This window comes from Pristiophorus japonicus, chromosome 3, assembly GCF_044704955.1.
Source record: "Pristiophorus japonicus isolate sPriJap1 chromosome 3, sPriJap1.hap1, whole genome shotgun sequence".
Classification (NCBI taxonomy): Eukaryota; Metazoa; Chordata; class Chondrichthyes; family Pristiophoridae; genus Pristiophorus; species Pristiophorus japonicus.
The window spans coordinates 295,218,211-295,245,621 of record NC_091979.1 but is presented as its reverse complement, the minus strand read 5'-3'; the positions used below and the strand labels follow the sequence as shown (position 1 = coordinate 295,245,621).

General features: G+C 46.0%; 1 protein-coding gene across 15 annotated transcripts in view; it reads right to left on the bottom strand.

The window, feature by feature from the left end:
• Positions 1-27,411, bottom strand: part of exoc6 (exocyst complex component 6) — a 281,622-nt gene that overhangs the window by 75,449 nt on the left and 178,762 nt on the right. For 14 of the 15 annotated variants that reach the window (XR_011592777.1, XR_011592770.1, XR_011592771.1 and 11 more), the window contains one exon: positions 10,751-10,824. The exons of the other annotated variant lie outside the window; for it this stretch is intronic. Coding sequence is in view for 5 of the 14 variants with exons in the window: in XM_070876814.1 (XP_070732915.1) it covers positions 10,751-10,824 (74 nt within the window). In the remaining 9 variants the exon portion in view is untranslated. The remainder of the gene's footprint in view (positions 1-10,750; positions 10,825-27,411) is intronic. 15 annotated transcript variants of the gene reach the window in all.

Genomic DNA, 27,411 nt, shown 5'->3' with positions numbered 1-27,411 from the left:
TGGCTCAGAGGCAGGAAGTAAAGGGTAATGGTTGATGGGTGTTTTTGCATTTGGAAGGCTGTATTCAGTGGGGTTCCGCAGGGCTCAGTGCTAGGTCCCTTGCTTTTTGTGGTATATATCAATGACTTGGACTTGAATGTTGGGGATATGAGTAAAAAGTTTGCAGATGACACTAAAATAGGCTGTGTGTTTGATAATGAAGAAGAAAGCTGCGGATTGCAGGAAGATATCAATGTACTGGTCAGATGGGTGGAACAGTGGCAAATGGAATTCAATCTGGATAAGTGTAAGGTAATGCATTTGGGGAGGTCTAACAACGCAAGGGAATACACTTTAAATGGTACGACACTGAAAAGTGTAGAGGAACAAAGGGACCTTGGAGTGCAGATCTACAGAACCCTAAAGGTAGCAGGCCCGATAGATAAGGTGGTTAAAGAAGGCATATGGAATACTTGCCTTTATTAGTCGAGGAATTGAATACAAGAGCAAGGAGGTAATGCTTGAACTGTATAAAACACTGGTTAGACTGCAGCTAGAGTATTGTGTTGTTCTTCTCGGGCAGTCCCTCAGAGTCAAGGGTGACTTGCTTCCACACTAAAAATTAGTTCTCATGTGACTGATGAGTCCGATGTGGGACCTGTCACAGTCGGTGGTTGAAGGAACGGGTGGGTTGGGTTGCCGTGCACTCCTTTTGCTGTTTACGTTTGGCTTCAGCTTACTCTCAGCGTAGACTCAAGATGTTCAGCGCCTTCCCGGATGCTTTTCCTCCACTTTGTGCAGTCTTGGGCCAGGGATTCCCAGGTGTCGGTAGGGATGTTGCACTTTTTCAACAAAACTTTGTGGGTGTCCTTGAAGTATTTCCTCTGCCCACCTGGGGCTCATTTGCCATGTCGGAGCTCAGAGTAGAGTACTTGTTTTGGGAGTCTTGTATCGGGCATGCGGACGATGTGGCCCGCCCAGCGGAGTTAATCGAGTGCTTCGATGCTGGCCTGAGCGAGACCGCCAATGTTGGTGCGTTTATCCTGCCAATTGGATTTGCAGGATCTTGCAGAGGCAGCTTTGGTGGTACTTCTCCAGTGCTTTGAGGTGCCTGCTGTACATAGTCCATGTCTCTGAGGCATGTAGGCGGGCGGGTATCACTACTGCTCTGTAGACCATGAACTTGGTGCCAGGTTTGAGGTCCTGGTCTTCAAACACTCTCTTCCTCAGGTGACCAAAGGCTGCACTGGCACACTGAAGGCGGTGTTGGACTTAGTCATCGACGTCTGCCCTTGTTGACAGTAGGCTCCCGAGGTATGAAAAATGGTCCACGTTGTCCAAGGCCTCGTCGTGGATTTTGATAATCGGGCGGAGGCTGGTGACAAACTTTTGTGCGCAGCCAAATTTGAGGACGACGCTCCATAATCCCTCATGGTTGACCGTGTCGAAGGCCTTTGTGAGGTCAAAGTCCACTATGTACAGGGGTTGGTGCTGCTCCCTGCATTTCTCTTGGATTTGCCGTGCGGCAAAGATTACATCCATCATGCCAATTAGTGGGCGGAATCCGCATTGCGACTCTGGGAGGTTTTTCAGCTACAGGGAGAATGCGATTGAGGACTCTTGCGATGACTTTCCTTGTGGCAGACAGCAGGGAGATTACGCTGTAGTTACCACAATCATATTTGTCGCCTTTCTTGAAGATGGTCACGATTAATGCATCTGAGGTCCACTGGTGTGCTCTCCAGCTTCCAGACGAGAGTAATGAGATTGTGTATTCACGCCAAAAGTGCTTCGGCGGGGATTCCATCTGCTCCGGAGGCCTTGTTGTTTTTCAGTTGTCGGATGGACTTTTCTACCTCATGCTGGACTGGAGCTGTGCCGAGATGGTGGCGGGTAGCATGCTGCGGGATAGAGTCGAGGACACTCATGTCGAAGACAGTATCTGTTAAGGAGACCTTCCGGTGAGCACTGACTGCCTCTCGGTCCTTGATAAGTACATCTTCGTTCTTGGCCAGCAGTGGGGTAGGGCCTTGGGTGCTTGGGCTGTAGGTGGTCTCGACTGCGCTGAAGAATCCACGCATGTCGTGGTTGTCAGCTAGTTGCTGGATCTCCTGGACTTTTTCCACCCACCACCTGTTCTTTAGGTCGCGAGTTTTCTGTTGGACCTCTGCCTTCAGACGTCTGTAGAACTGCTTTCTTGCTCTCGAATTGTGTTGCTGGAGTCCAAGAATGCCTTGCACTTGTGGCTTATTAGCTCCTAGATCTCTTGGTTGTGCTTGTCGAACCAGTCTTGATGTTTCCTGATCGAGTGACTGAGCATCTCTTCACAGGTGCTAATTATGAAGGCCTTGAAGGCAGACCAGGCGCTGTGGACATTTTGCATCTTTGGGCCACTGGGAGTCGCCAGGTTGTCAGTGAGGTGCTGGGCTAAATAGTGCTTTCTTAGCCGGGTCGTGGAATGCTCCAGCGTTGATTTTCCTGCGGCATTGTTTCTGTCATTGTTTTGGGGCTACGTTGGTGATGACAGAGTGGATTAGACGGTGGTCTGTCCAGCAGTCATCAGCTCCCATCATAGCGCGGGTGATGCGCACGTACTTGCGGTCCCTCGCTTGGATGATGATGTAATCTAACAGATGCCAGTGTTTGGAGCGAGGTTGCTGCTATGAAGCCTTATACTGGTCTTTCTGATGGAACAGGGTGTTGGTTATGACAAGCCATGTTCTAAGCATTTTGAACTGCTGGAGTTGGTTTTACCTCCCACCTCTCTGACAATCACACTTCCCCAGAGGTCTGTGTCCTTTCCAACACTGGCATTAGTCACCCAGGAGGATCAGCTTGTCGCCCATTGGGACTCGGGACAGGGATTGTTCAAGGCTAGTGTAGAATTTATCTTTGGTCTCGTCTGTAGTTTCCAGTGCTGGGGCGTATGCACTGAAGACCGTAGAGCTCTGGTTCCGGACTAGGGGGAGCCAAAGAGTCATGTGGCGTTCGTTTATCCTGCAGGGAGAGCCCCTGACATGGCCAACTAGTTAATTTATTATGGCGAAGCCAACCCCATGGAGGTGGCGATCTTCTGGTTGACCTTTCCAGAAGAAGGTGTAACCACCATCTTGTTCCGTGAGCTGGTCTTTCCCTTCCCGCCGGGTCTCGCTTAGGGCGGCGATGTCGATATCGAAACGTCCGAGCGATGATAGCAGTTCGCCATTCCGGTCTGTCGCTGTTGGGGTTGTCCACAAGGGTCCTAATGTTCCAGGTCCCGAACTTCATTTTGAAGATGCCTGTGCGTGAATTCTTTTAACGTGGGGTGGCCGTTGCACACCAGCTACCACACGGACTTGGCAGAGCAAGGTGTTGGTCCAGTGGCAAGGGGGTCCAAGACGACTGGAGACCAGGCTCCGCTGCATGGGCCTAGTACATACACACACTCTATACTCCTATGATCCTCCTTCCTCCTTTCCGCAGTTCTGGTCACCACATTACAGGAAAGATGTGATTGCACTGGAAAGGGTACAGAGGAGATTTACAAGAATGTTGCCTGGACTGGAGAATTTTGGCTATGAGGAAAGATTGGAGATGCTAGGGCTGTTTTCTTTGGACAGAGGAGGCTGAGGAGAGAACTGATTGAGGTGTATAAAATTATGAGGGGCCTGGATAGAGTGGATAGGAAGGACCCGTTTCCTTTGGCAGAGGGGTCAACAACCAGGGGACATAGATTTAAAGTAATTGGGGGAGGTTTAGAGGAGAGATGAGGGGAAATTTCTTCACCCAGACGGTGGAGGGGGTCCAGAACTCACTGCCTGAAAGGGTGGTAGAGGTAGAAACCCTCCACATTTAAAATGTAGTTGGATGTGCACTTGAAGTGCCATAATCTACAGGGCTACGGACCTTGAGCTAGAAATTGGGATTAGGCTGGATAGCTCTTGGTCGGCCGGCACGGACACGGTGGGCCGAAATGGCCTCCCTCCGTGCTGTAAATTTCTATGATAACAATAGTGACTACACTTCAAAATTTGCTTGGAAGTACTTTAGGGCATGAGATGCACTACATAATTGCAAGTTCATTTACTCATTTATATGGTAGCTAACACTATCTGTGGATAACGTTGCAAGTGGCAGCAGATAGATAAGAAAGAGGGGGAGAAAAGTAGATCCTTGGAAAACTCCGGAGATACTGGAAGAGAAGCCATTGCTGGAGATACTCTGGCTATGATAGGATAGGTAAGAATGGAACTAAATGATGGAAGTTCCACTGATTTGGACAACACAGGAGAGGTGATGGAGGAGGATGTTGTGTTCGACCATGTTGAGAGTTGCAGAGAGGTTGAAAAGGCATAATGCAGCATGGTTACAGTTAGAGAATGTTGTTTGTGGCTGGGGCTGTTTTGGTGCTGCGGGAGAGCAGTGGGAGTGCAGAAACTTGATTGGAGATTCAAACAGAGTTGCGGGAGAGATGAGCAGGGATTTTGGAAGGTGACAATATATACAGTTACACACTCACATACAGTATTATCTATTATATAGTCATCATAGGCAGTCCCTCGAAATCGAGGAAGACTTGCTTCCACTCCAAAAATGAGTTCTTAGGTGACTGAACAGTCCCATATGGGAATTACAGTCTCTGTCACAGGTGGGACAGACCGTCGTTGAAGGAAAGGGTGGGTGGGACAGTTTTGCAGCATGCTCTTTCCGCTGCCTGCGCCTGTTTTCTGCATGCACTCGGCAACGAGACTCAAGGTGCTCAGCACCCTCCCGGATGCTCTTCCTCCATCTAGGGCGGTCTTTGGCCAGGGACTCCCAGGCGTCAGTGGGGATGTTGCATTTTATCAAGGAGGCTTTGAGGGTGTCCTTGAAACGTTTCCTCTGCCCACCTTGGGCCCGCCTGCCTTGTAGGAGTTCCGAGTAGAGTGCTTGCTTTGGGAGTCTTCTGTCAGGAATGACATAATGTGGCCTGCCCAGCAGAGCTGGTCGAGTGTGGTCAGTGCCTGGTCAAGGACGCTAACATCAGTGCGTCTGTCCTCCCAGGGGATTTGCAGGATCTTGCGGAGACATTGTTGGTGGTATTTCTCCAGCGATTTGAGGTGTCTACTGTATATGGTCCACATCTCTGAGCCATACAGGAGGGTGGATATCACTACAGCCCTGTACACCATGAGCTTAGTGGCAGATTTGAGATCCTCATCTTCGAACACTCTCTTCCTCAGGCGGCCGAAGGCTGCGCTGGCACATTGGAGGTGGTGTTGAATCTCGTCGCAATGTCTGCTCTTGCCAATAATTAGCTCCCGAGGTATGGAAAGTGCTCCACGTTATCCAGGGCTGAGCCATGGATCTTGATGGCTGGGGGCGGGGGGGGCAGTGTTGTGTGGTGGGTAAAGGCTGGTGGAGGACCTTTGTCTTACAGATGTTTAGTGTAAGACCTATGCTTTCGTACACCTCAGTGAAGATGTTGGACTATGACTTGGAGTTCAGTCTCCGAATGTGCGCAGATGCAAGCGTCGTCCGCATATTGTGGTTCGACGACAGAGGTTGGGACGGTCTTGGATCTGGCCTGGAGACGAAAAAGGTTGAATAGGTTCCCACTGGTGCTCTAATTTAGTTCCACTCCAGCGGGGAGCTTGTTGAGTGTGAGGTGGAGCATTGCAGTGAGGAAGATTGAGAAGAGTGTTGGCGTGATGACGCAGCCCTGCTTGACCCCTGTCCGGTCGTGGATTGGGTCTGTGATGGATCCGTTGGTCACGATCACGGCTTGCATGTCGTGGGGCAGGCGGAGGATGGTGCTGAACTTTTGGGGGAAGCCGAAACGAAGGAGGACACTCATGGTTGACAGTGTCAAAGGCCTTTGTACGGTCAAAGGCGGCCATGTATTAGGGTTGGTGCTGTTCCCTGAATTTTTCTTGTAGCTGTTGTGTTGTACCCCGTAGAGGACGAAATCCGCACTGTGACTCCGGGAGGAGAAGACGGTTGAGGAGGATTTTAGCGACGATTTTTCCAGTGGTTGATAACAGGGAGGTCCCTCTGTAGTTGCCGCAGTCGGACTTGTCCCCTTTTTTAAAGATGGTCACAATTACTGCATCTCTGAAATCTCCCGGCATGCTCTCCTCCTTCCAGATGAAAGAGATGAGCGCATGTATTCATGCCAATAATTCCTCTCCGCCATACTTTAGTGTCTCAACGGGGATTCCATCCGCTCTCATTGCCTTGTTGTTCTTAAGCTGGTGGATGGTCTTTTCTGCTTCGTGCAAAGCTGGGGTATTACTGAGATGGTGGCAGGCAGCATGCTGCAGGATGGTGTCGAGGACACTCGAGTCAAAGGCAGAGTCTCGATTAAGGAGATCTTTGAAGTGACTCCCTGTTCTTGGCCAGCAGTGGGGTGGGGCCTTGGGTGTTTGGGCTGTAGGTGGCCTTGACTGCAGTGAAGAATCCTCACACATGGCTGTCAGCCAGCTACTGAATTTCCTGTGCTTTCTCCACCCACCATCTATTCTTTAGGTCACGGGTTTTTTGTTGAACCTCGGCCTGAAGCCGCCCGAAATGCTGTTTTACTGCTCCAGAGTTGGGTTGTTGTTTCAGGCTCAGATAAGCCCTGCGCTTGCGATTTATTAGCTCTTGGATTTCCTGGTCATTCTCATCAAACCAGTCCTGGTGTTTCCTGGTTGAGTGACCGACCATTTCTTCGCAGGCATTGGTTATGGAGGTCTGGAGGGCAGACCAAGCGCTGTGGGCATTCGGTGTCTCAGGATCACCAAGAGATGCCAGGTTAGCTGTGAGGCACTGGCTGTATAGGGCTCTCTTAGCTGGGTCTCTCAGTGCCCCGGCATTGACTTTTTTGCGGCACTGCTTCTGCTGCCGTCGCCGCTTTGGGGCTATATTGATGTTGATAATTAAATGGATTAGGCTGTGGTCTGTCCAGCAGTCATCAGCTCCAGTCATGGCGTGGGCGATGTGTGCATCCTTGCGATCCCTGGCTCGGACGATGACATAGTCGAGCAGGTGCCAGTGTTTAGAGCGAGTGTGTTGCCACGATGCCTCGTACTTGTCCCTCTGGCGGAACAGGGTGTTGGTGATTGACAAGGTCATGTTCTAGACATTTTGTCAGGAGCAGGGTACCGCTGGAGTTGGTTTTCCCTACCCACTCTCTACCAATCACATTTGTCCAGAGGGCTGTGTCCTTGCCGACCCTGGCATTGAAGTCGCTGAGGAGGATCAGTTTGTCGTCCGTAGGGATTTTGTGAGGCTGAAGTAAAAACCCTCTTTGGTCTCATCTGTTGCATCGAGTGTTGGGGCGTACGTACTGATGACTGTGGCACATTGGTTCCGGGATTGGGTGAGTCGGAGAGTCATGAGGCGTTCATTAATCCCACAGGGGGAGTCTCTGAGGTGGTCAATCAGCTCGTCCTTGACAGCGATACCGACTCCATGGAGGCGGCGTTCTTCCTCTGGTTTGCCTTTCCAGAAGGTGGAACCTCCACCTTGTTCCTTGAGCTAGCCTTCCCCTGCCTGCCGGGTCTCGCTTAGGGCGGCGATGTCAACACCAAAGCGTCCAAGTTCCCGGGCAAATATGGCGGTGCGGTGTTCCGGTCAGTTGCTGTTGGAGTTGTCCATGAGGGTCCTGACATTTCAGGTCCTGAACTTCATATTGTTGAAGGTTGGAAGATGCCTGTGCGTGAGTCTTTTAACACCAGCTACCACACGGGCCTAGCTGAGCAAGGTCTTGGTCCAGTGGCAAGGGGGTCCAAGATGACTGGAGACCAGGCACAGCTGTATGAGCCTAGTTGCCTACGGCGAGATGTGGGCCTTAAGCTCGGCGCTGAGTAGCGCCCTTCGGTGAAATGGTAGTTGATCTAAGGCTTGGCTGGGGGCAGGCATTGGGGAGGTCAGAGGTCCATTTTGTGGGGTGAAAGTAAGGGTGTTCAGAGTGGAGGGAGGAGAGGTCAAGGTGTTCAGAGTGGAAGGAGGAGAGGTCAGAATGGTCACAGCCATTGTGTTCACCGCGTGCTGGAGGAGCGAGTCCAGGACGTTGTCTGTGGATGAAGGAAGGCCAGGGACGTCGCCAGAGGAAGGGAGGCCTGGACGTCACTGGAGGAAGGGAGGCCCCGAGGGAAGGCTCGCACTTGAGTCGGCCCAAACCGGTTCTTGAAGTTGGCTGAAGGCTCGGCATCGGCGGAGGGAAGGGCGGCCTGGACGTCGCTGGAGGGAGGGGCGGCCTGGACGTCGCCTGGGGTTGTAGGGGGTCACTTGGAGCAGTTGGGTCTATCGCTGCAGGTTGATCGGGAGCTCTCCGGACGTCAATGGTGTCTGCGACAAGTAGCTGAGTCGGCCACAACTGGCGCGGGAGCGAGGTCTTGACAGCAGGAAAGTCCAATAGGTTGAATTTTCTGTTTGAGTGGAGATCCGGCACTCACTGAAGGTGAAGAGCAGGCATGGTTGGGGAATCGGCAGTGGACTCAGATAGCTGCCCTTGCAGCATGGATTTGTGTTTTAGGGCAAGAAGTGCACCCCCTATTAGGGCCAGGGGAAGCTTAAACAGTGGAGGGGAGGGGGGGGGGGGGGGGAAGAGAGAGGAGGAGATTGCGGGAGAGAGGGTGTCGGATGGTAACAGATGGCAAAGGATAAGGTTATTCAGCAGAGGAGCTCCAAGAGAGCTGCCGCCCAGGTGGCCATCTTGTCAGCCATCTCTTATATGTAATTATATATTACAATGGTGGCAACATTCTATTGTATCGCAGCTGTCGATGTCGCTGTAGATATGATTTAATGTGACTTAAGTAGTAACCCACCTAATGTTACGCGACTAATCAACTGATCTTAAGCCTATGTGAAATCTCAGTGGGATTCCTAGCTTAATCCACCAGGCGGCGCTGCAGCAATCCTTTCCTTGCAGAATGATGGACATGTTGGTAAAGGAGAGTAAAGGAAAGTTTTCACAGGCTCCTCGAAGCCTCAAAATGTTGCCAGCACTAAAAAAAAATCCAGGTATCACATTGAGAGAGTTGGCCTCTAAGGGAAATATTGAGAAGTTCTGGAAACCCAAAAGAATCGACATACCATTCAACAGCTGCTTATGCACAGTTATTCTCATGGCTGGCATTAAAGAAACTGGAAAAACACTCCAAAGTACATCATACACCCACTGATCCCGAGTTAGAGGCTGAACATGAGGCCGACCACTTTGAAGCAAACAATTTCAATATCTGGACTGACGTACTGGACAATGGAAACCAGAATGAATAAGCAAGCACATTCTATGCTAGAAAGGCTGATGTGCTTCGCTGCAGTAAAGGAGAACCTAATATTCCAAACCTTAACCACTCCCTCGCCCTGCAGTCAATATGATTTTTGAGACAATCGTAAATTTTGAGCTGACATTACAGGATTGGACCACAAACTCACAATGAACCTGTACCCCCAGCAATGAGCATAAATATCAGAACTGAACTTCCCTAATGCACCACTGAGCAGAGAGAGTATGTTCCTCTTTCCCAGTACTGACCCCACCCCTTCATGGAGCAGAAATATCTTGACCATGCTGCAACCCCACACTGGACCGCCACCTCAACTGAGCACATATCATCCCATCATAATATTAGAAAGGAACTTCCAAACCCTCAACAATGAGCAGAAATACCTTGGTGTTTAACACTAAAACCCTCCCCCCAACCTCACTTGAGCACACGTGTGTATACCACCCATCACTTACGGATCCGAGCACGAAATTTGCAGTTGAACACTGTTTTGGTGATCAGAGGTTAGCTCTTCCTGTTGCCCCCCCCCCCCCCCATTAGCATTGCTTGGCTGACTGTAGCCAACTTCGGTAGGCCATTCAACTCCGCAAGCCTGTTCCGCCATTTAATTAGATAATGGATGTTTTGTATCTCAACTCCATTTACCCACCTTTGATCCATTCACTTGATACCGTTGCCAAATAAAATTGTCAATTTTGGTCTTGAAAATTTTAATTTACCCAGCATCTACAACCTTTTTTGGAAGAGAATTCCACATTTCTACCACCCTTTCCTTTTATTCGTTCCTGGGATATGTGCGGCGAAGGCAAGGCCGGCATTTATTGCCCATCCATAATTGCCCTTAAGATGGTGGTGAGCTGCCTTTGTGAATATAACAGAGTGACTTGCTAGGCCATTTCAAAGGGTGGTTAAGAGTCAAGCACATTGCTATGGGTCTGGAGTCACACATAGGCCAGACCAGGTCAGAGTGGCAGATTTCCTTCCCTAAAGGACATCAGCGAACTAGATGGGGTTTTATGACAATCTGGTAGTTTCATGGTTACCTTTACTGATACTAGCTTTTGATTACAGATTTATTTAATTAACTGAATTTAAATTCCCCAGGTCTCTGGATTACTAGCCCAGTAACATTCTCTTGATCATAGATTATTTAGTGACTTGTCATTTGGTAGAACTGGTTTAATTGCATGTTACTTAACCAAGAATATGCTTGTTTAGTGCTCAGGATTTAGAAAAGTAATCCCATTTTAAAAAAATACATTAGACAGCATTAAACCCAGTCATTCATAGCAGAAGAAAAAGGAAGTTAAATGTAAGGGTTTATTTGAATCAAAATCTTTTGTTCAGCACATCACAACCAGTGGGCAGCACTTTTGTCATGGTTCACAGCATTATAATCCAGTAAAGCTGATATGGACACAGCAGCTTCTTAAAAAAAGATGAAGTAAACCAGCTAACAGGCAGCATCAATGACTTATTTTACCACTGGCTTCAGCATCACTCATCAAAGAAAAATAATCTCAAAGCCTTACTTGTCTGAGGTCGATGAATGCTAACTGCAGGGTGTCCCCTTGGAATCCTGGTACTGGCTCAGAGCTAGCAAACACTAGAAGCAAAGATTAAGGGGGGAAAAATTAACTCTGAGGCAGAACTATGGCAAATTTAAACAATTTTATGCAGCCCTGTTAAGCAAATGCATCATATTAACCTTGACTATAAGATCAGCACAAATGAAGGCCAAACATTTAATTCCCTGCTTTTCTTTTTGCATAAAGAAACTCTTAAATCCAAATCAATTAAACATAGAAACATAGAAAATAGGTGCAGGCCCTTCGAGCCTGCACCACCATTCAAGAAGATCATGGCTGATCATTCCCACAGTACCCCTTTCCTGCTTTCTCTCCATACTCTTGATCCCTTTAGCAGTAAGGGCCATATCTAACTCCCTCTTGAATATATCTAATGAACTGGCATCAACAACTCTCTGCGGTAGGGTATTCCACAGGTTAACAACTCTCTGAGTGAAGAAGTTTTTCCTCATCTCAGTCCTAAATGGCCTACCCCTTATCCTTAGACTATGTCCCCTGGTTCTGGACTTCCCCAACATCAGGAACATTCTTCCAGTATCTAATTTGTCCAGTCCCATCAGAATTTTTATATGTTTCTATGAGATCCCCGCTCATCCTTCTAATCGGCAGTGAATACAGGCCCAGTCGATCCAGTCTCTCCTCATATGTCAGTCCTGCCATCCCGGGAATCAGTCTGGTGAACCTTTGCTGCACTCCCTCAATAGCAAGAACGTCCTTCCTCAGATTAGGAGACCAAAACTGAACACAATATTCTAGGTGTGGCCTCGCCAAGGCTCTGTACAACTGCAGCAAGACCTCCCTGCTCCTATACTCAAAACCCCTAGCTATGAAGGCCAACATATCATTTGCCTTCTTCACCGCCTGCTGTATCTGCATGCCAACTTTCAATGAATGATGTACCATGATACCCAGGTCTCCTTGCATCTCCCCTTTTCCTAATCTGCTGCCATTCAGATAATATTCTGCCTTCGTGTTTTTGCCACCAAAGTGGATAACCTCACATTTATCCACATTATACTGCATCTGCCTCGTGTTTGCCCACTCACCTAACCTGTCCCAGTCACCCTGCAGCCTTTTAGCATCCTCTTCACAGCTCACACCGCCTCCCAGCTTCGCGTCAACTGCAAACTTGGAGATATTACACTCAATTCCCTCATCCAAATCATTAATGTATATTGTAAATAGCTGGGGTCCCAGCACTGAGCCATGTGGCACCCCACTAGTCACTGCCTGCCATTCTGAAAAGGATCCGTTTATCCTGACTCTGCTTCCTGTCTGCCAACCAGTTCTCTATCCACGTCAGTACATTACCCCCAATACCATGTGCTTTAATTTTGCACACCAATCTCTTGTGTGGGACCTTGTCAAAAGCCTTTTGAAAGTCCAAATACACCACATCTACTGGTTCTCCCAATTTCTGTGCTAAATTTGTAACATACAAATAAGTTAAACTTAGGCTAGGTCATGTTTGATGACACTGAGCAAGCATTACAATGTTTCTATGCAATCATGCGTGCAAATTTTACAAGTTGCGATAATGCTGCAGGTTGACAATTTTTTCACCTCAATTATTTGGTCCACAGGGTGAATGACTACAAAAGTATTTTGAGAAAATACCAATTCCATGGCTGTCAACATATTTTTAAAACATCTGCTTTGTTACAGCATCTGTTCAATAAAAATCCTACCTCTAGCCAAACAGCAATTAAAGACAGACAGTAGGGTGGGGACTAGCTTAACATGCAGACAACAGGTGGAATGCTCGAAGCATTGCAATCTGTACTTAACTGGAATGTCTGTTCTTGCCATGTAAGAAGTTTCTGATAATGGAATTTAATATGAGACAGTTTGAGAAGCCTGTTTAAATATGATTCAAAGAAAAAAGAAAGCTTGACCAATTGGAAATCCTACAATTAAAGGCTACAAGAACACTTTCCTTTCACACAATTACAATGCAGTTGAACTGGTAAATAGAGCTATCCATCCTCACAAAAGCTATGGTATTGATTTAAAGAATAGTGTCTATGCAACAAATATGTGTGTTATGCCATTTAGAATTAAGAGTATTTTGGTATTTCTATATTGCTTAAATCAGTTATTTTAAGTCACATGCAAATACATTAATTTTAAAACTATGACCTACCCTACTGGATTTCCCCCACCACCACCCTATTCCTTTAAGCAGCATCGTCCCCGCACCCCTGGAGTGGACAGATATCAAGCCATATTTACTGGAAAAAAATCACATGGAGGAACAGCCTCCGTCAACACATTTTGTGATGTCATGGCGATAGCGATGCTCCAATGTGACCATTCTGACTTATGCACAAATACAAGGTGAGCGCTGCCCTGGAGCTTGATTTGTTTTTGCCCCAAGATCTTTCCTGAAAAAGACAGATCCATCATTTGCATTCCCTGCAAGGTTTGAGGGACAGCTGGGTAGAAGCAAGGGTGTGTGGAGGATGCCCCTTAGAAAAATGAAGATAACCCGAACAAAATAGGTAATCTTTCTTTCTTCTACAAATCAAATTCTCCACATTGCTGGAGGCTGAGCAAGCAGTAATCAGAATGGAGAGAAAGGATTCCTTACAGGGGAAGAGGGACTCCAGCTGCCAAGACAGGCATGCCAAATGAAATGTCTCCCATTGCTGCTAAATCTAAACAAAGTTTGGTGACAGTATGTAGGCTATTCCATGTAGCTGTCTTACATATACGGTCCACAAAAACTAGTTTTAGGGACATCCAGGAAATAGCTGTAGAATGGTTGGAATGGGCCTTTGGCTTTCCAGGTAGATAATGGCAATGCAGTATATATTTAACAAGCCATCTACCAAGTTTAGTGCAGTTTGGTATGTTCTAAGTAAAAGGCTAGTGGCCTTTGGATGTCCAGTGTTATGCTAAATTCTGAGGCAAATTAAAAAAAATAGGGATCACAATTTCTTGCCCCAAGTGAAACTGCAATACAACCTTTGGCAGGAAATTCAGATCTGTTCTAAGCGCTGCATGATCAGAATATCAAATCAACTAAGGCTAACAACTGTCAACTTTGAGAAACTTGAGGTTCAGAAGGAGGGGACACGAATTTACACAAAACCAGATTAATGCACTAGTTTCATACCAGAGAGAATCAATCTGGATTTATTTTCCAAACTGCTTTCTTGAACCAAGACATCATAGGATGTTCTCCTAAATATCTGAAGCAAGGATATCATGAGAGGCTGAGATGGCAGCTATATGAATACATATGAAGTTTGGGTTTCATATACATGTCAGTAAGATACTGACTATTTGTATCTGGAGACATACATTATAAAAGCAAAAAGATAATGTTGGGGCTTGTACATGAGCTACAGCTGGGAAGATTGTGTACAGTTTTGGGCACCCCACTGTAGGAAGGATATAAAAGAAATGATAAGGATCAGCACAGAATGATGAGGATGTTATCAGAGATGAAGGACTGCACTTTGGAGAGAGTTGACAAGTTAGAGTACAAGGATTTAAGAGATTATGAAGGATAGTGATGGGTTGTTCCACTGATTGGCAAGAAGCTTAAGAGTGTGCAGGCAGAGAGGGAGTGGGTGACCACCAGACAGAAGAGGAGGACTAGGCAGGTAGTGCAGCAGTCCCGAGTCCACCTCGCTCTCCAACCGGTACTCTGTTCTGAGTACCGGTGGGGGCAATGATGGCTCTGGGGAGTGCAGCCAGAACCAAGTCCACAGAACCACAGGTGGCTCAGCTGCACGGGCGGGGGGGGGGGGGGGGGGGGAGAAGAGGGCAGAAGAATGGGAGAGCTATAGTGGTAGGGGATTCAATAGTCAGGGGAGCAGACAGGCGTTTCTGCGGCCGCAGACGTGACTCCAGGAAAGTTTGTTGCCTCCCTGGTGCCAGGGTCAAGGATGCCACTGAGCGGCTGCAGGACATTCTGGGGGGAGAGGCTGAACATCGGTACCAATGACATAGGTAGGAAGAGGGATGAGGTCCTGCAGGCAGAGTTTAGGGAGCTAGAAGGGAGATTAAAAAGCAGGACATCAAAGGTAGTAATCTCCGGATTACTCCCAGTGCCACAAGCTAGTGAGTACAGAAATAGGAGGATAGAGCAGATGAATACGAGGCTGGAGAGATGGTGCAGGCGGGAGGGCTTTAGTTTCCTGAGGTATTGGGACCGCTTCTGGGGCTGGTGGGACCTGTACAAGCCGGGTTGCACCTCAACAGAGCCAGGACCAATGTCCTCGCGGGGGTGGGGGAGGGGTTTGCTAGTGCTGTTGGGGAGTGTTTAAACTAGCTTGGCAGGGGGATGGGAACCTGCAAATAGATTCAGTAGGGAGGGGAGTAAAGCTGGAATTAGAAAGCAAAAATAAAGAAAGTGAGGTTGAAGGAGAGAGGAAACAAGCAGGAAAAAAGGGTAAAATAACAAAGGCACTTTATCTAAATGCACGTAGCATTTGTAACAAAATAGATGAGTTGACGGCACAAATTGAGACAAATGGGTATGATCTGATAGCCATTACAGAGACGTGGTTGCAAGGTGACCAGGACTGGGAATTAAATATTCAGGAGTATTTGACAATCCAGAAGGACAGACAGAAAGGAAAAGGAGGTGGGGTAGCTCTATTGATAAAGGATGGAATCACTGAAATAGAAGAAATGATATTGGCTCAAATGATAAGGGTGTTGAAACAGTTTGGGTGGAGATAAGGAACAATAAGGGGGAAAAAATCACTGGTGGGCGTAGTCTATAGGCCCCCTAACAGTAACAAGTCTGTTGGTCGGAGCATAAACCAGAAAATAGTGGGAGCTTGTAAAAAGGTAAAAAGGCAATAATCATGGGTGATTTTAAACTCCATACTGATTGGACAAATCAAATTGGTCAGGGTAGCCTTGAGGGGGAGTTCATAGAGTGCGTAAGGGACGGGTTCCTTGAGCAGTAAGTAACGGACCCAACCAGAGGGCAGGCTATCTTAGATCTGGTCCTGTGTAATGAGACAGGATTAATAAACAATCTCCTGGTAAAGGATCCCCTCGGAATGAGTGATCATAGCATTCAGATAGAGGGTGAGAAACTTGGATCTCTAACCAGTGTACTAAGCTTAAATAAAGGAGACTATGAAGGTATGAGGGTAGAGTTGGGTAAAGTGGACTGGGAAAATAGATTGTGAAAATAGAGGAAAATAGTAGGACAGTTGATCAACAGTGGTGTAAATTTAAGGAAATATTTCACAACTCTCAAGAAAAATATATTGCAGTGAGGAGGAAAGGGTGTATGAGAAAAGGTAGCCATCTGTGGCTAACTAAAGAAATAAAGGATGGTATCCAATTAATAACAAGGGCATACAAAGTGGCCAAAACTAGTGGGAGGACAGAAGACTGGGAAGCTTTTAAAAGCCAACAAAGAACGACTAAAAAAAATGATTAAGAAAGGGAAAATAGGCTATGAAAGTAAACTAGCACAAAATATAAAAACAGATAGCAAGAGTTTCTATAGGTATATAAAAAGGAAAAGGGTGGCTAAAGTAAATGTTGGTCCCTTAGAGGATGAGACCGGAGAATTAGTGATGGGGAACATGGAGATGGCAGAAACTCTGAACAAATATTTTGTATCAGTCTTTACGGTAGAGGACACGAACAATATTCCGACAGTGGATAGTCAAGGGGCTACAGAAGGAGAAGAACTTAACACAATCACTTAGGAGGTGGTACTCAGTAAGATAATGGGACGAAAGGCAGATAAATCCCCTGGACCTAATGGCTTGCATCCTAGGGTCTTGAGAAGTAGCGGCAGGGATTGTGAATGCATTGGTTGTAATTTACCAAAATTCCCTAGATTCTAGGGAGGTCCCAGCAGATTGGAAAACTGCAAATGTAACTCCCCTATTTAAAAAAGGAGGCAGACATAAAGCAGGAAACGAGACCAGTTTAGCCTAACATCTGTGATTGGGAAAATGATGGGAATCCATTATTAAAGCAGTAGGACATTTGGAAAAGCAAAATTCGGTCAGGCAGAGTCAGCATGGATTTATGAAGGGGAAGTCATGTTTGACAAATTTGCTGGAATTCTTTGACGTAGCAAACAGGGTACATAAAGGGGAACCAATGGATGTGGTGTATTTGGACTTCCAGAAGGCATTTGACAAGGTGCTATATAAAAGGTTACCACACAAGATAAAAATTCACGGGGTTGGGGCAATAGAAACATAGAAAATAGGTGCAGGAGTAGGCCATTCGGCCCTTCAAGCCTGCACTACCATTCAATAAGATCATGCCTGATCATTCCCTCAGTACCCCTTTCCTGCTTCCTCTCCATACCCCTTGATCCCTTTAGCCGTAAGGGCCACATCTAACTCCCTCTTGAATATATCCAATGAACTGGCATCAACAACTCTCTGCGGCAGGGAATTCCACAGTTTAACAACGCTCTGAGTGAAGAAGTTTCTCCTCATCTCAGTCCTAAATGGCCTACCCCTTATCCTAAGACTGTGTCCCCTGGTTCTGGACTTCCCCAACATCGGGAACATTCTACCTGCATCTAACCTGTCCCGTCCCGTCAGAATCTTGTATGTTTCTATGAAATCCCCTCTCATCCTTCTAAACTCCAATGTATAAAGGCCCAGTTGATCCAGTCTCTCCTCATATGTCAGTCCAGCCATCCCGGGAATCAGTCTGCTGCACTCCCTCAATAGCATGAACGTCCTTCCTCAGATTAGGAAACCAAAATTGAACACAATATTCCAGGTGAGGCCTCACCAAGGCCCTGTACAACTGCGGTAAGACCTCCCTGCTTCTTTACTCAAATCCCCTAGCTATTAAGGCCAACATACCATTTGCCTTCTTCACCGCCTGCTGCACCTGTATGCCAACTTTCAATGAACCATGACACCCAGGTCTCGTTGCATCTCCCCTTTTCCTAATCTGCCACCATTCAGATAATATTCTGTCTTTGCGTTTTTGCCCCTTAAGTGGATAACCTCACATTTATCCACATTATACTGCATCTGCCGCATTTGCCCACTCACCTAACCTGTCCAAGTCACCCTGCAGCCTCTTAGCATCCCCCTCACAGCTCACACCGCCACCCAATTTAGTGTTATCTGCAAACTTGGAGATATTACACTCAATTCCTTCATCCAAATCATTGATGTATAGTGTAAAGAGCTGGGGTCCCAGCACTGAGCCCTGCGGCACCCTACTAGTCACTGCCTGTCATTCTGAAAAGGACCAGTTTATCCCGACTCTCTGCTTCCTGTCTGCCAACCAGTTCTCTAGCCACGTCAGTATATTACCCCCAATATCATGTGCTTTGATTTTGCACACCAATCTCGTGTGAGACCTTGTCAAAAGCCTTTTGAAAGTCCAAATACACCACATCCACTGGTTCTCCTTTGTCCACTCTACTAGTTACATCCTCAAAAAATTCCAGAAGATTTGTCTAGCATGATTTCCCCTTCATAAATCCGTGCTGACTTGGACCGATCCTGTCACTGCTTTCCAAATGCGCTGCTGTTTCACCCTTAATAATTAATTCTAACATTTTCCCCACTACTGATGTCAGGCTAACCGGTCTATAATTACCTGCTTTCTCTCTCCCTCCCTTTTTAAAAAGTGGTGTTACATTAGCTACCCTCCAGTCCATAGGAACTGATCCAGAGTCGATATATTAGCATGGATAAAAGATTGGCTAACTAACAGAGAACAGAGAGTCGGGATAAATGGTTCATTCTCTGGTTGGCAACCAGTAACTAGTGGGGTGCCGCAGGGATCAGTGCTGGGTTCCAAACTATTTACAATCTATATTAACGACTTGGCGGAAGGGACTGAGTGTAACATAGCCAAGTTTGCTTTTATACAAAGATGGGAGGAAAACCAGTGTGAGGAGGACACACAAAATCTGCAAAAGGACATAGACAGGCTAAGTGAGTGGGCAAAAATTTGGCAGATGGAGTATAATGTCGGAAAGCACTTTGGCAGAAAAAAAATCAAAGAGCAAGTTATTATTTAAATTGAGAAAGATTGCAAAGTGCCGCAGTACAGTGGGACCTGGGGGAACATGTGCATGAAACACAAAAGAATAGTATGCAGGTACAGCAAGTGATCAGGAAAGCCAATGGTATCTTGGTCTTTATTGCAAAGAGAAAGGAGTATAAAAGCAGGGAAGTCTTGCTACAGCTATATAAGGTATTGGTGAAGCCACACCTGGAATACTGCGTGCAGTTTTGGTTTCCATATTTATGAAAGAATATACTTGCTTTGGAGGCAGTTCAGAGAAGGTTCACTAGGTTGATTCCGGGGATGAGGGGGTTGACTTATGAGGAAAGGTTGAGTAGGTTGGCCTCTACTTATTGGAATTCAGAAGAATGAGAGGTGATCTTATCGAAACATGTAAAATTATGAGGGGGCTTGACAAGGTGGATGCAGAGAGGATGTTTCCACTGATGGGGGAGACTAGAACTAGAGGGCATGATCTTCGTTAAGGGGCCACCCATTTAAAAGAGATGAGAAGAAATTTCTTCTCTGAGGGTTGTAAATCTGTGGAATTCGCTGCCTCAGAGCTGGGACATTGAATAAATTTAAGACAGAAAGAGACAGTTTCTTAAACGATAAAGGGATAAGGGGTTATGGGGAGCGGGCGGGGAAGTGGAGCTGAGTCCATAATCAGATCAGCTATGATCTTATTGAATGGCAGAGCAGGCTCGAGGGGACTTATGGCCTACTCCTTTTCCTATTTCTTATGTTCTTATGATAATGAGGGCACAAATTTAAGATCATCACCAAAAGAATTAAAGGGGAGGTTGGAAAAAAGGTGTTTACAGAGGGTGATTATATGAAATTCTCCAAAAACTGTTGGTAAAATAGTCAGAAATTATTTAAAAAGAGAAATAGATAGTTTCTTGAAAAAAGGGAAGAGTTTGAGGAAAGAGCAGGAGTGTAAGATTAGGCAGAGAAAAACAATTGCATATATTTGAGCAGTTGATTGGCCTGTTTCAGTGCAGTAACATTCTATGATTTTATTCAATAAAAGATGTTACACCACAGGGAAGAGGATCAATACTCAGAGGACCACCTCATATAAATGTCTTCTATTTACGTTCCATGCTGATTAGTGAATGGTTTTCAGTAAGAAACTACTGATAAAAGTAGCCCTTGGTCTAACAGTCATACCCTTTCAACAGCCAGATCATTAACCAGAAGCCTAATGGATTTTTATCTAAAATATGACCTTGCAGTTGAGAGAAGGTCCTTCATGTAGGGAAGAGAGATTGAATAGGCACTAATCAGTGCAAAGATGCTAATTCGGCATTACCAGAACATTACCTCTTCCTATGCTCTGATGTTTTATAATATCCTGGGTGTTACAAATAACAGAAATGCGCAAAAAATGTGAGTAAACATAGACCATCCGGCCTGCATGCTGACTTAACCTCGGTATTTGAGTAGAAAGATTGGATCTGCTAATAGTCCAGGATGCAAGGAGGTTAATCAATGGGTAACCTCATCCCAAATATGATCTGTACAGCTTAAAGCACTGATTGTTGCATTGCCCACCTCAGCTAGATGTTGTGCCAAGTGTCAGCCTGCGATTCAGGTACCAATAAGTAGGGTTCAGTCTTCAGACTGATTCCCGGGATGGCGGGACTGACCTATCAAGAAAGACTGGATCAACTAGGCTTGTATTCACTGGAGTTCAGAAGAATGAGAGGGGACCTCATAGAAACGTTTAAAATTCTGATGGGTTCAGACAGGTTAGATGCAGGAAGAATGTTCTCAATGTTGGGGAAGTCCACAACAAGGGGTCACAGTCTAAGGATAAGGGGTAAGCCATTTAGGACCGAGATGAGGAGAAACTTCTTCACCCAGAGAGTGGTGAACTTGTGTGGAATTCTCTACCACAGAAAGTTGTTGAGGCCAATTCACTAAATATATTCAAAAAGGAGTTTGATGAAGTCCTTACTACTAGGGGGATCAAGGGGTATGGCGAGAAAGCAGGAATGGGGTACTAAAGTTGCATGTTCAGCCATGAACTCATTGAATGGTGGTGCAGGCTAGAAGGGCCGAATGGCCTACTCCTGCAACTATTTTCTATGTTTCTATGTTTCATAGAGATAATGAGGAAGTCCTGCCTTTTTGTCAATCTGTTTGATGACTATTATGTTGTCTGTTCAGAGCTTTTGGGCTCGATGCACCACTTACAATTCACACTCAATGATGACAGATGAACTCATCTATAGCCCATCTGCTGTCAGGACATTTGTTCTGTAGGTGAGCCCCACATCAAGGAGATGTCTGTCACTAGAATCAGTTGAAGAGGTGGGGTGACTATAAACAATTCAACCACAAACCATACTGCTACTGGGACCACTAGCTCAGATAAAAAGCCTTAGCTTGGTCTCTTTGCACTGTTTGGAACAATAGCAATCTGCAAGACTATTACTGATGAAATAAATTGAACTGCTGAAAGTTCATGAATAGTCATGTATTTGGAACTATACGGGGGGAAGATTCCAGAGTCTGGAGGAAAAACTGCCCAATATCATAGAAAGCGACGAATCTATGAGATCATGTCTTGTTTTGATCCCAGTACAAAATTTCTTGCAGTTGATAAAGAAGCCAATACCCTAAAATATAGTGAGTTCCGCTTGGATGGCTGTCCAAGAGGTCTCTCAAAAAGGAACTCCAAGTATGGATAACCACAGAAGCACTACATCATGACATGTGCTGCAGCAATGGATAGGCAATTTTTGAAGATCTTAGGGGGTTGAAGATAGGTTGAATGACAGACAATTCCTTGTAATAGTATCGGTCACCCTCAAAACTGTGTCTGAGAAACCTTTGAAGCAACTGCCGAATGGTGTTTGAGCATTCTTCAAATCTAATGCAGCCAACCAATCTCCTGGACATACAGTTTGGATAATGAGACAGTTTTATCATCTTGAACATGTCTTATGAAAGAAATTGTTCAGCACTCAAAAGATCTAAAATAGGAAAGCATCCTCCCAACTTTCTGATCACAAAAAATGAGTAAACCCTTTCCCTATGTTGTTGAACTTGCATGATTACTTCATCCAACAGAAGGCCGTCTATCTCAGCCACCGTATATTAATTAGGCCAAAAGTCTCTAGATGATCAAAGAGAATCACACCAAATTGCAATAGTTTTTTTTGAAAATGTGGAGATTACACCCTACTGATGATTTGATGCTGCTCTCCCAGTTTCTTGATGTCTGAGAAAAATGAGTCACTAGTGGCCACATCTTTATCGTTCCATCATTCCCAAAACTATTGCTGCACCTTTAAACTGCCTTTCCAACATTAAGATCTGGATGAGCTAAAATTTACTCCAGCTTAATGTTGGCAAAGCCAAGGTCACCCTTTTCAGCTTCAGAGTACTTACGGTGTTACCAGAACTACTTTCTTTTTTCCATCTCCTGCTTAAATGTTCTTTTAAGTGGTCTCCCCGCCATCACACTTCAAAATTATAACATTATTTGGAATGGTGCGGCCCATGTCAATTCTTGTCCTTCCCAAGCTCCACCATCTCCGAATGAACCAGGGTTTTGGTCCCTAACCTACCTTTCTTCTTTCCTTTTCCCTTCCACTCCGTGCCCACTGTTTTTCTACATCTTTTCAAGTGCTTGGAGACCTCTTTCTGTATGTGAACTTTGTTATGGAAATGTAACCTGTTGTTTTATAAGAACATAAGAATTAGGAACAGGAGTAGGCCATCTAGCCCCTCGAGCCTGCTCCGCCATTCAACAAGATTATGGCTGATCTGGCCGTGGACTCAGCTCCACTTACCCGCCCGCTCCCCGTAACCCTTAATTCCCTTATTGGTTAAAAATCTATCTATCTGTGATTTGAATACATTCAATGAGCTAACCTCAACTGCTTCCTTGGGCAGAGAATTCCACAGATTCACAACCCTCTGGGAGAAGAAATTCCTTCTCAACTCGGTTTTAAATTGGCTCCCCCGTATTTTGAGGCTGTGCCCCCTAGTTCTAGTCTCCCCGACCAGTGGAAACAACCTCTCTGCCTCTTTTAAATGTTTCTATAAGATCACCCCTCATCCTTCTGAACTCCAACGAGTAAAGACCCAGTCTGCTCAATCTATCATCATAAGGTAACCCCCTCATCTCCGGAATCAGCCTAGTGAATCGTCTCTGTACCCACTTCAAAGCTAGTATATCCTTCCTTAAGTATGGTGACCAAAACTGCACGCAGTACTCCAGGTGCAGCCTCACCAATACCCTATACAGTTGCAGCAGGACCTCCCTGCTTTTGTACTCCATCCCTCTCGCAATGAAGGCCAACATTCCATTCTCCTTCCTGATTACCTGCTGCACCTGCAAACTAACTTTTTGGGATTCATGCACAAGGACGCGGTGTCCACCGGTACGCTCGCGGCCTTCCGCGAGAGGTGGGCACCGGAGGGACTGGAGTGCATCATCACGCCCGGCAACCAACTTTTAATTTGATTTTACGTTTTTAAGTTTAATTTGTTTTAATTGCCGGTGCTTTTAGTGTCCCCCTTCCCTTTTATAGGGGGCACTGGGGAAAATTGTGATTTTAGTGCCCAAAAAAAAAAAACCAAAAAAAGAAAAACACAAAAAAAAAACACAAAAAAGGGGGGAAAAAAAAAAAAGGGGCCTTGTAAATGTCTGGAGTGTCACCCAGGTCGGGTGGCACCGTTTAATGTTTTATGTTTTCGCAGGTAAACTCAAAAGAGTTTCATGCACAAGGACCCCCAGGTCCCTCTGCACCACAGCATGTTGTAATTTTCTCCCCATTCAAATAATATTTCCTTTTACTGTTTTCCCCCCCCCCCCAAGGTGGATGACGTTACATTTTCCAACATTGTATTCCATCTGCCAAACCTTAGCCCATTTGCTTAACCTATCTAAATCTCTTTGCAGCCTCTCTGTGTCCTCTACACAACCCGCTTTCCCATTAATCTTTGATCTGGACCTGGGTCTGCAAGGTGTTTGCAGTACGAATTACATAGGATCCAGGCTGGGTTCTGGCATCTTGTTCTGTGATGAGAGATTCTTCACGTAGTGCCAGTGCAGGAATGGTCCAGAAGTTCTGTAGCAGCTGTTTATAGTCATCTAGCAGGTCCTCCACTTTTCAGTCAAAAAGGTTTGCAAAAAAAGGGCAAACTGCTGCAGTTGCTGAGAAAATGCTAACATCTGCTGTCAGACAAACTGGCAGAATATAATTCTTTGGAGAGGCAGCGGGAGTTCGTGAGTCAGCGAGAGGCAGCGTGTGGAGGCCAATAAAAAGGCCCAGCATTGGTGAGTTGGCGAGAGGCAGCGGGAGTTCGTGAGTCGGCTAGAGGCCAGCCGGTGCAACTGCAGTAGGGTGAGAAGGCAAAAAAGAAATAGAAAGAAATTGAAAGGTGATGTCACAGCCAAGGGGGTAAGTGATTGGCAAGTAGTTTTTCTTTTTCTTTTCTGTATCAGTCAGCAACCTTTAGCATTGTTGTTGCCAATTTAAGTTTATCATGGCAGGACAGCTCAGACATATGTTATGCTCCTCCTGCACTATGTGGGAAGTCAGGGACGCTTCCGGTGTCCCTGACGACGACGTGTGCAGGAAATGTATCCGCCTCCAGCTCCTGATGGACTGCATTGCGGCACTGGAGCTGCGGGCAGATTCACTCTGGAGCTGCGGGCGGATTCACTCTGGAGCTTGCACGATGCTGAGAATGACGTGAATAGCATGTTTAGCGAGTTGGTCTCACCGCAGCCAGATAGTCAATGGGTGACCAGCAGGAAGAGCAGTGCAAGGAAGGTAGTGCAGGGGTCCTCTGTGGTCATCCCCCTGCAAAACAGATGCACCGTTTTGGGTACTGTTGAGGGGGATGACTCATCAGGGGGGAGCAGCAGCAGCCAAGTTCATGGCACCGTGGGTGGCTTTGCTGCACAGGGGGGCAGGAAAAAGAGTGGGAGAGCTATAGTGATAGGGGATTTGATTTTAAGGGGAATAGATAGGTGTTTCTGCGGCCGCAATCGAGACTCCAGGATGGTATGTTGCCTCCCTGGTGCAAGGGTCAAGGATGTCTCAGAGCGGGTGCAGGACATTCTGAAAAGGGAGGGTGAACAGCCAGTTGTCGTGGTGCATATAGCTACCAACGATATAGGTAAAAAACGGGATGAGGTCCTACGAGATGAATTTAGGGAGCTATGAGTTAAATTAAAAAGTAGGACCTCAAAGGTAGTTGTCTCAGGATTGCTACCAGTGCCACGTGCTAGTCAGAGTAGGAATCACAGGATGGCTCAGATGAATATGTGGCTTGAGGAGTGGTGCAAGAGGGAGGGATTCAAATTCCTGGAACATTGGAACCGGTTCTGGGGGAGGTGGGACCAGTACAAACCGGACGGTCTGCACCTGGGCAGGACCGGAACCAATGTCCTAGGGGGAGTGTTTGCTAGTGCTGTTGGGGAGGAGTTAAACTAACATGGCAGGGGAATGGGAACCTATACAGGGAGACAGAGGGAAATAAAATGGAGGCAGAAGCAAAAGACAGAAAAGAGAATAGTAAAAGTGGAGGGCAGAGAAACCCAAGGCAAAAAACAAAAAAGGCCACATTGCAGAAAAATTCTAAAGGGGCAAAGTGTGTTAAAAAGACAAGCCTGAAGGCTCTGTGCCTCACTGCGAGGAGTATTTGGAATAAAGTGGACAAATTAACTGCGCAGACAGCAGTTAATGGATATGATGTAATTGGCATCACCGAGACACCGATGACCAAAGCTGGGAACTCAATATCCAGGGGTATTCAACATTTAGGAAGGATAGGCAGAGAGGAAAAGGAGGCGGGGTGGCGTTGCTGGTTAAAGAGGAAATTAATGCAATAGTAAGGAGGGACATTAGCCTGGATGATGTGGAATCGGTATGAGTGGAGCTGCGGAATTCCAAAGGGCAGAAAACATTAGTGGGAGTTGTATACAGACCACCAACCAGTAGTAGTGAGGTTGGGGACAGCATCAAACAAGAGATAAAGGATGTGTGCAATAAAGGTACAGCAGTTATCATGGGCGACTTTAATCTACATATTGATTGGGCTACAAACTGGTAGCAATGCGGTGGAGGAAGATTTCCTGGAGTGTATTAGGGATGGTTTTCGAGACCAATATGTCGAGGAACCAACGAGAGAGCTGTCCATCCTAGAGTGGGTGATGTGTAATGAGAAGGGACTAATTAGCAATCTTGTTGTGCGAGGCCCCTTGGGAAGAGTGACCATAATATGGTAAAATTCTTTATTAAGATGGAGAGTGACAGAGTTAATTCGGAAACTAGGGTCCTGAACTTAAGGAAAGGTAATTTCGACGGTATGAAGCGTGAATTGGCTAGAATAGACTGGCAAAGGATACTTAAAGGGTTGACGGTGGATAAGCAATGGCAAACATTTAAAGATCACATGGATGAACTTCAGCAATTGTCCATCCCTGTCTGGAGTAAAAATAAAACGGGGAAGGTGGCTCAACCATGGCTAACAAGGGAAATTAAGATAGTGTTAAAGCCAAGGAAGAGGCATATAAATTGGCTAGAAAAAGCAACAAACCTGAGGACTGGGAGAAATTTAGAATTCAACAGAGGAGGATTAAAGGTTTAATTAAGAGGGGGAAAATAGAGTACGAGGGGAAGCTTGCAGGGAACATAAAAACTGACTGCAAAAGCTTCTATAAATATGTGAAGAGAAAAAGATTAGCGAAGACAAACGTAGGTCCCTTGCCGTCAGATTCAGGTGAATTTATAATGGTGAACAAAGAAATGGCAGACCAGTTGAACAAATACTTTGGTTCTGTCTTCACGAAGGAAGACACAAATAATCTTCCGAATGTACTAGGGGACAATAGGTCTAGTGAGAAGGAGGAACTGATTAGGCGGGAAATTGTGTTCGGGAAATTGATGGGATTGAAGGCCGATAAATCCCCGGGGCCTGATAGTCTGCATCCCAGAGTACTTAAGGAAATAGCCCAAGAAATAGTGGATGCATTGGTGATCAATTTCCAACAGTCTATCGACTCTGGATCAGTGCCTATGGACTGGAGGGTAGCTAATGTAACACCACTTTTAAAAAAAGGAAGGAGAGAGAAAACGGGTAATTATAGCCTGACATCAGTAGTGGGGAAAATGTTGGAATCAATTATTAAGGATGAAATAGCAGCGAATTTGGAAAGCAGCGACAGGATCAGACCAAGTCAGCATAGATTTATGAAAGGGAAATCATGCTCAACGAATCTTCAGGAATTTTTTTTGAGGATGTAACTAGCAGAGTGGACAAAGGGGAATCAGTGGATGTAGTGTATTTGGACTTTGAAAAGGCTTTTGACAAGGTCCCGCACAAGAGGTTGATGTGCAAAATCAAAGTGCATGGTACTGCGGGTAATGTACTGACATGGATAGAGAACTGGTTGGCAGACAGGAAGCAGAGAGTCGGGATAAACTGGTCCTTTTCAGAATGGCAGGCAGTGACTAGTGGAGTGCCGCAGGGCTCAGTGCTGGGACCCCAGCTCTTTACAATATACATTAACAATTTAGATGAAGGAATTGAATGTAATATCTCCAAGTTTGCAGATGACACTAAACTGGGTGGCGGTGTGAACTGTGAGGAGG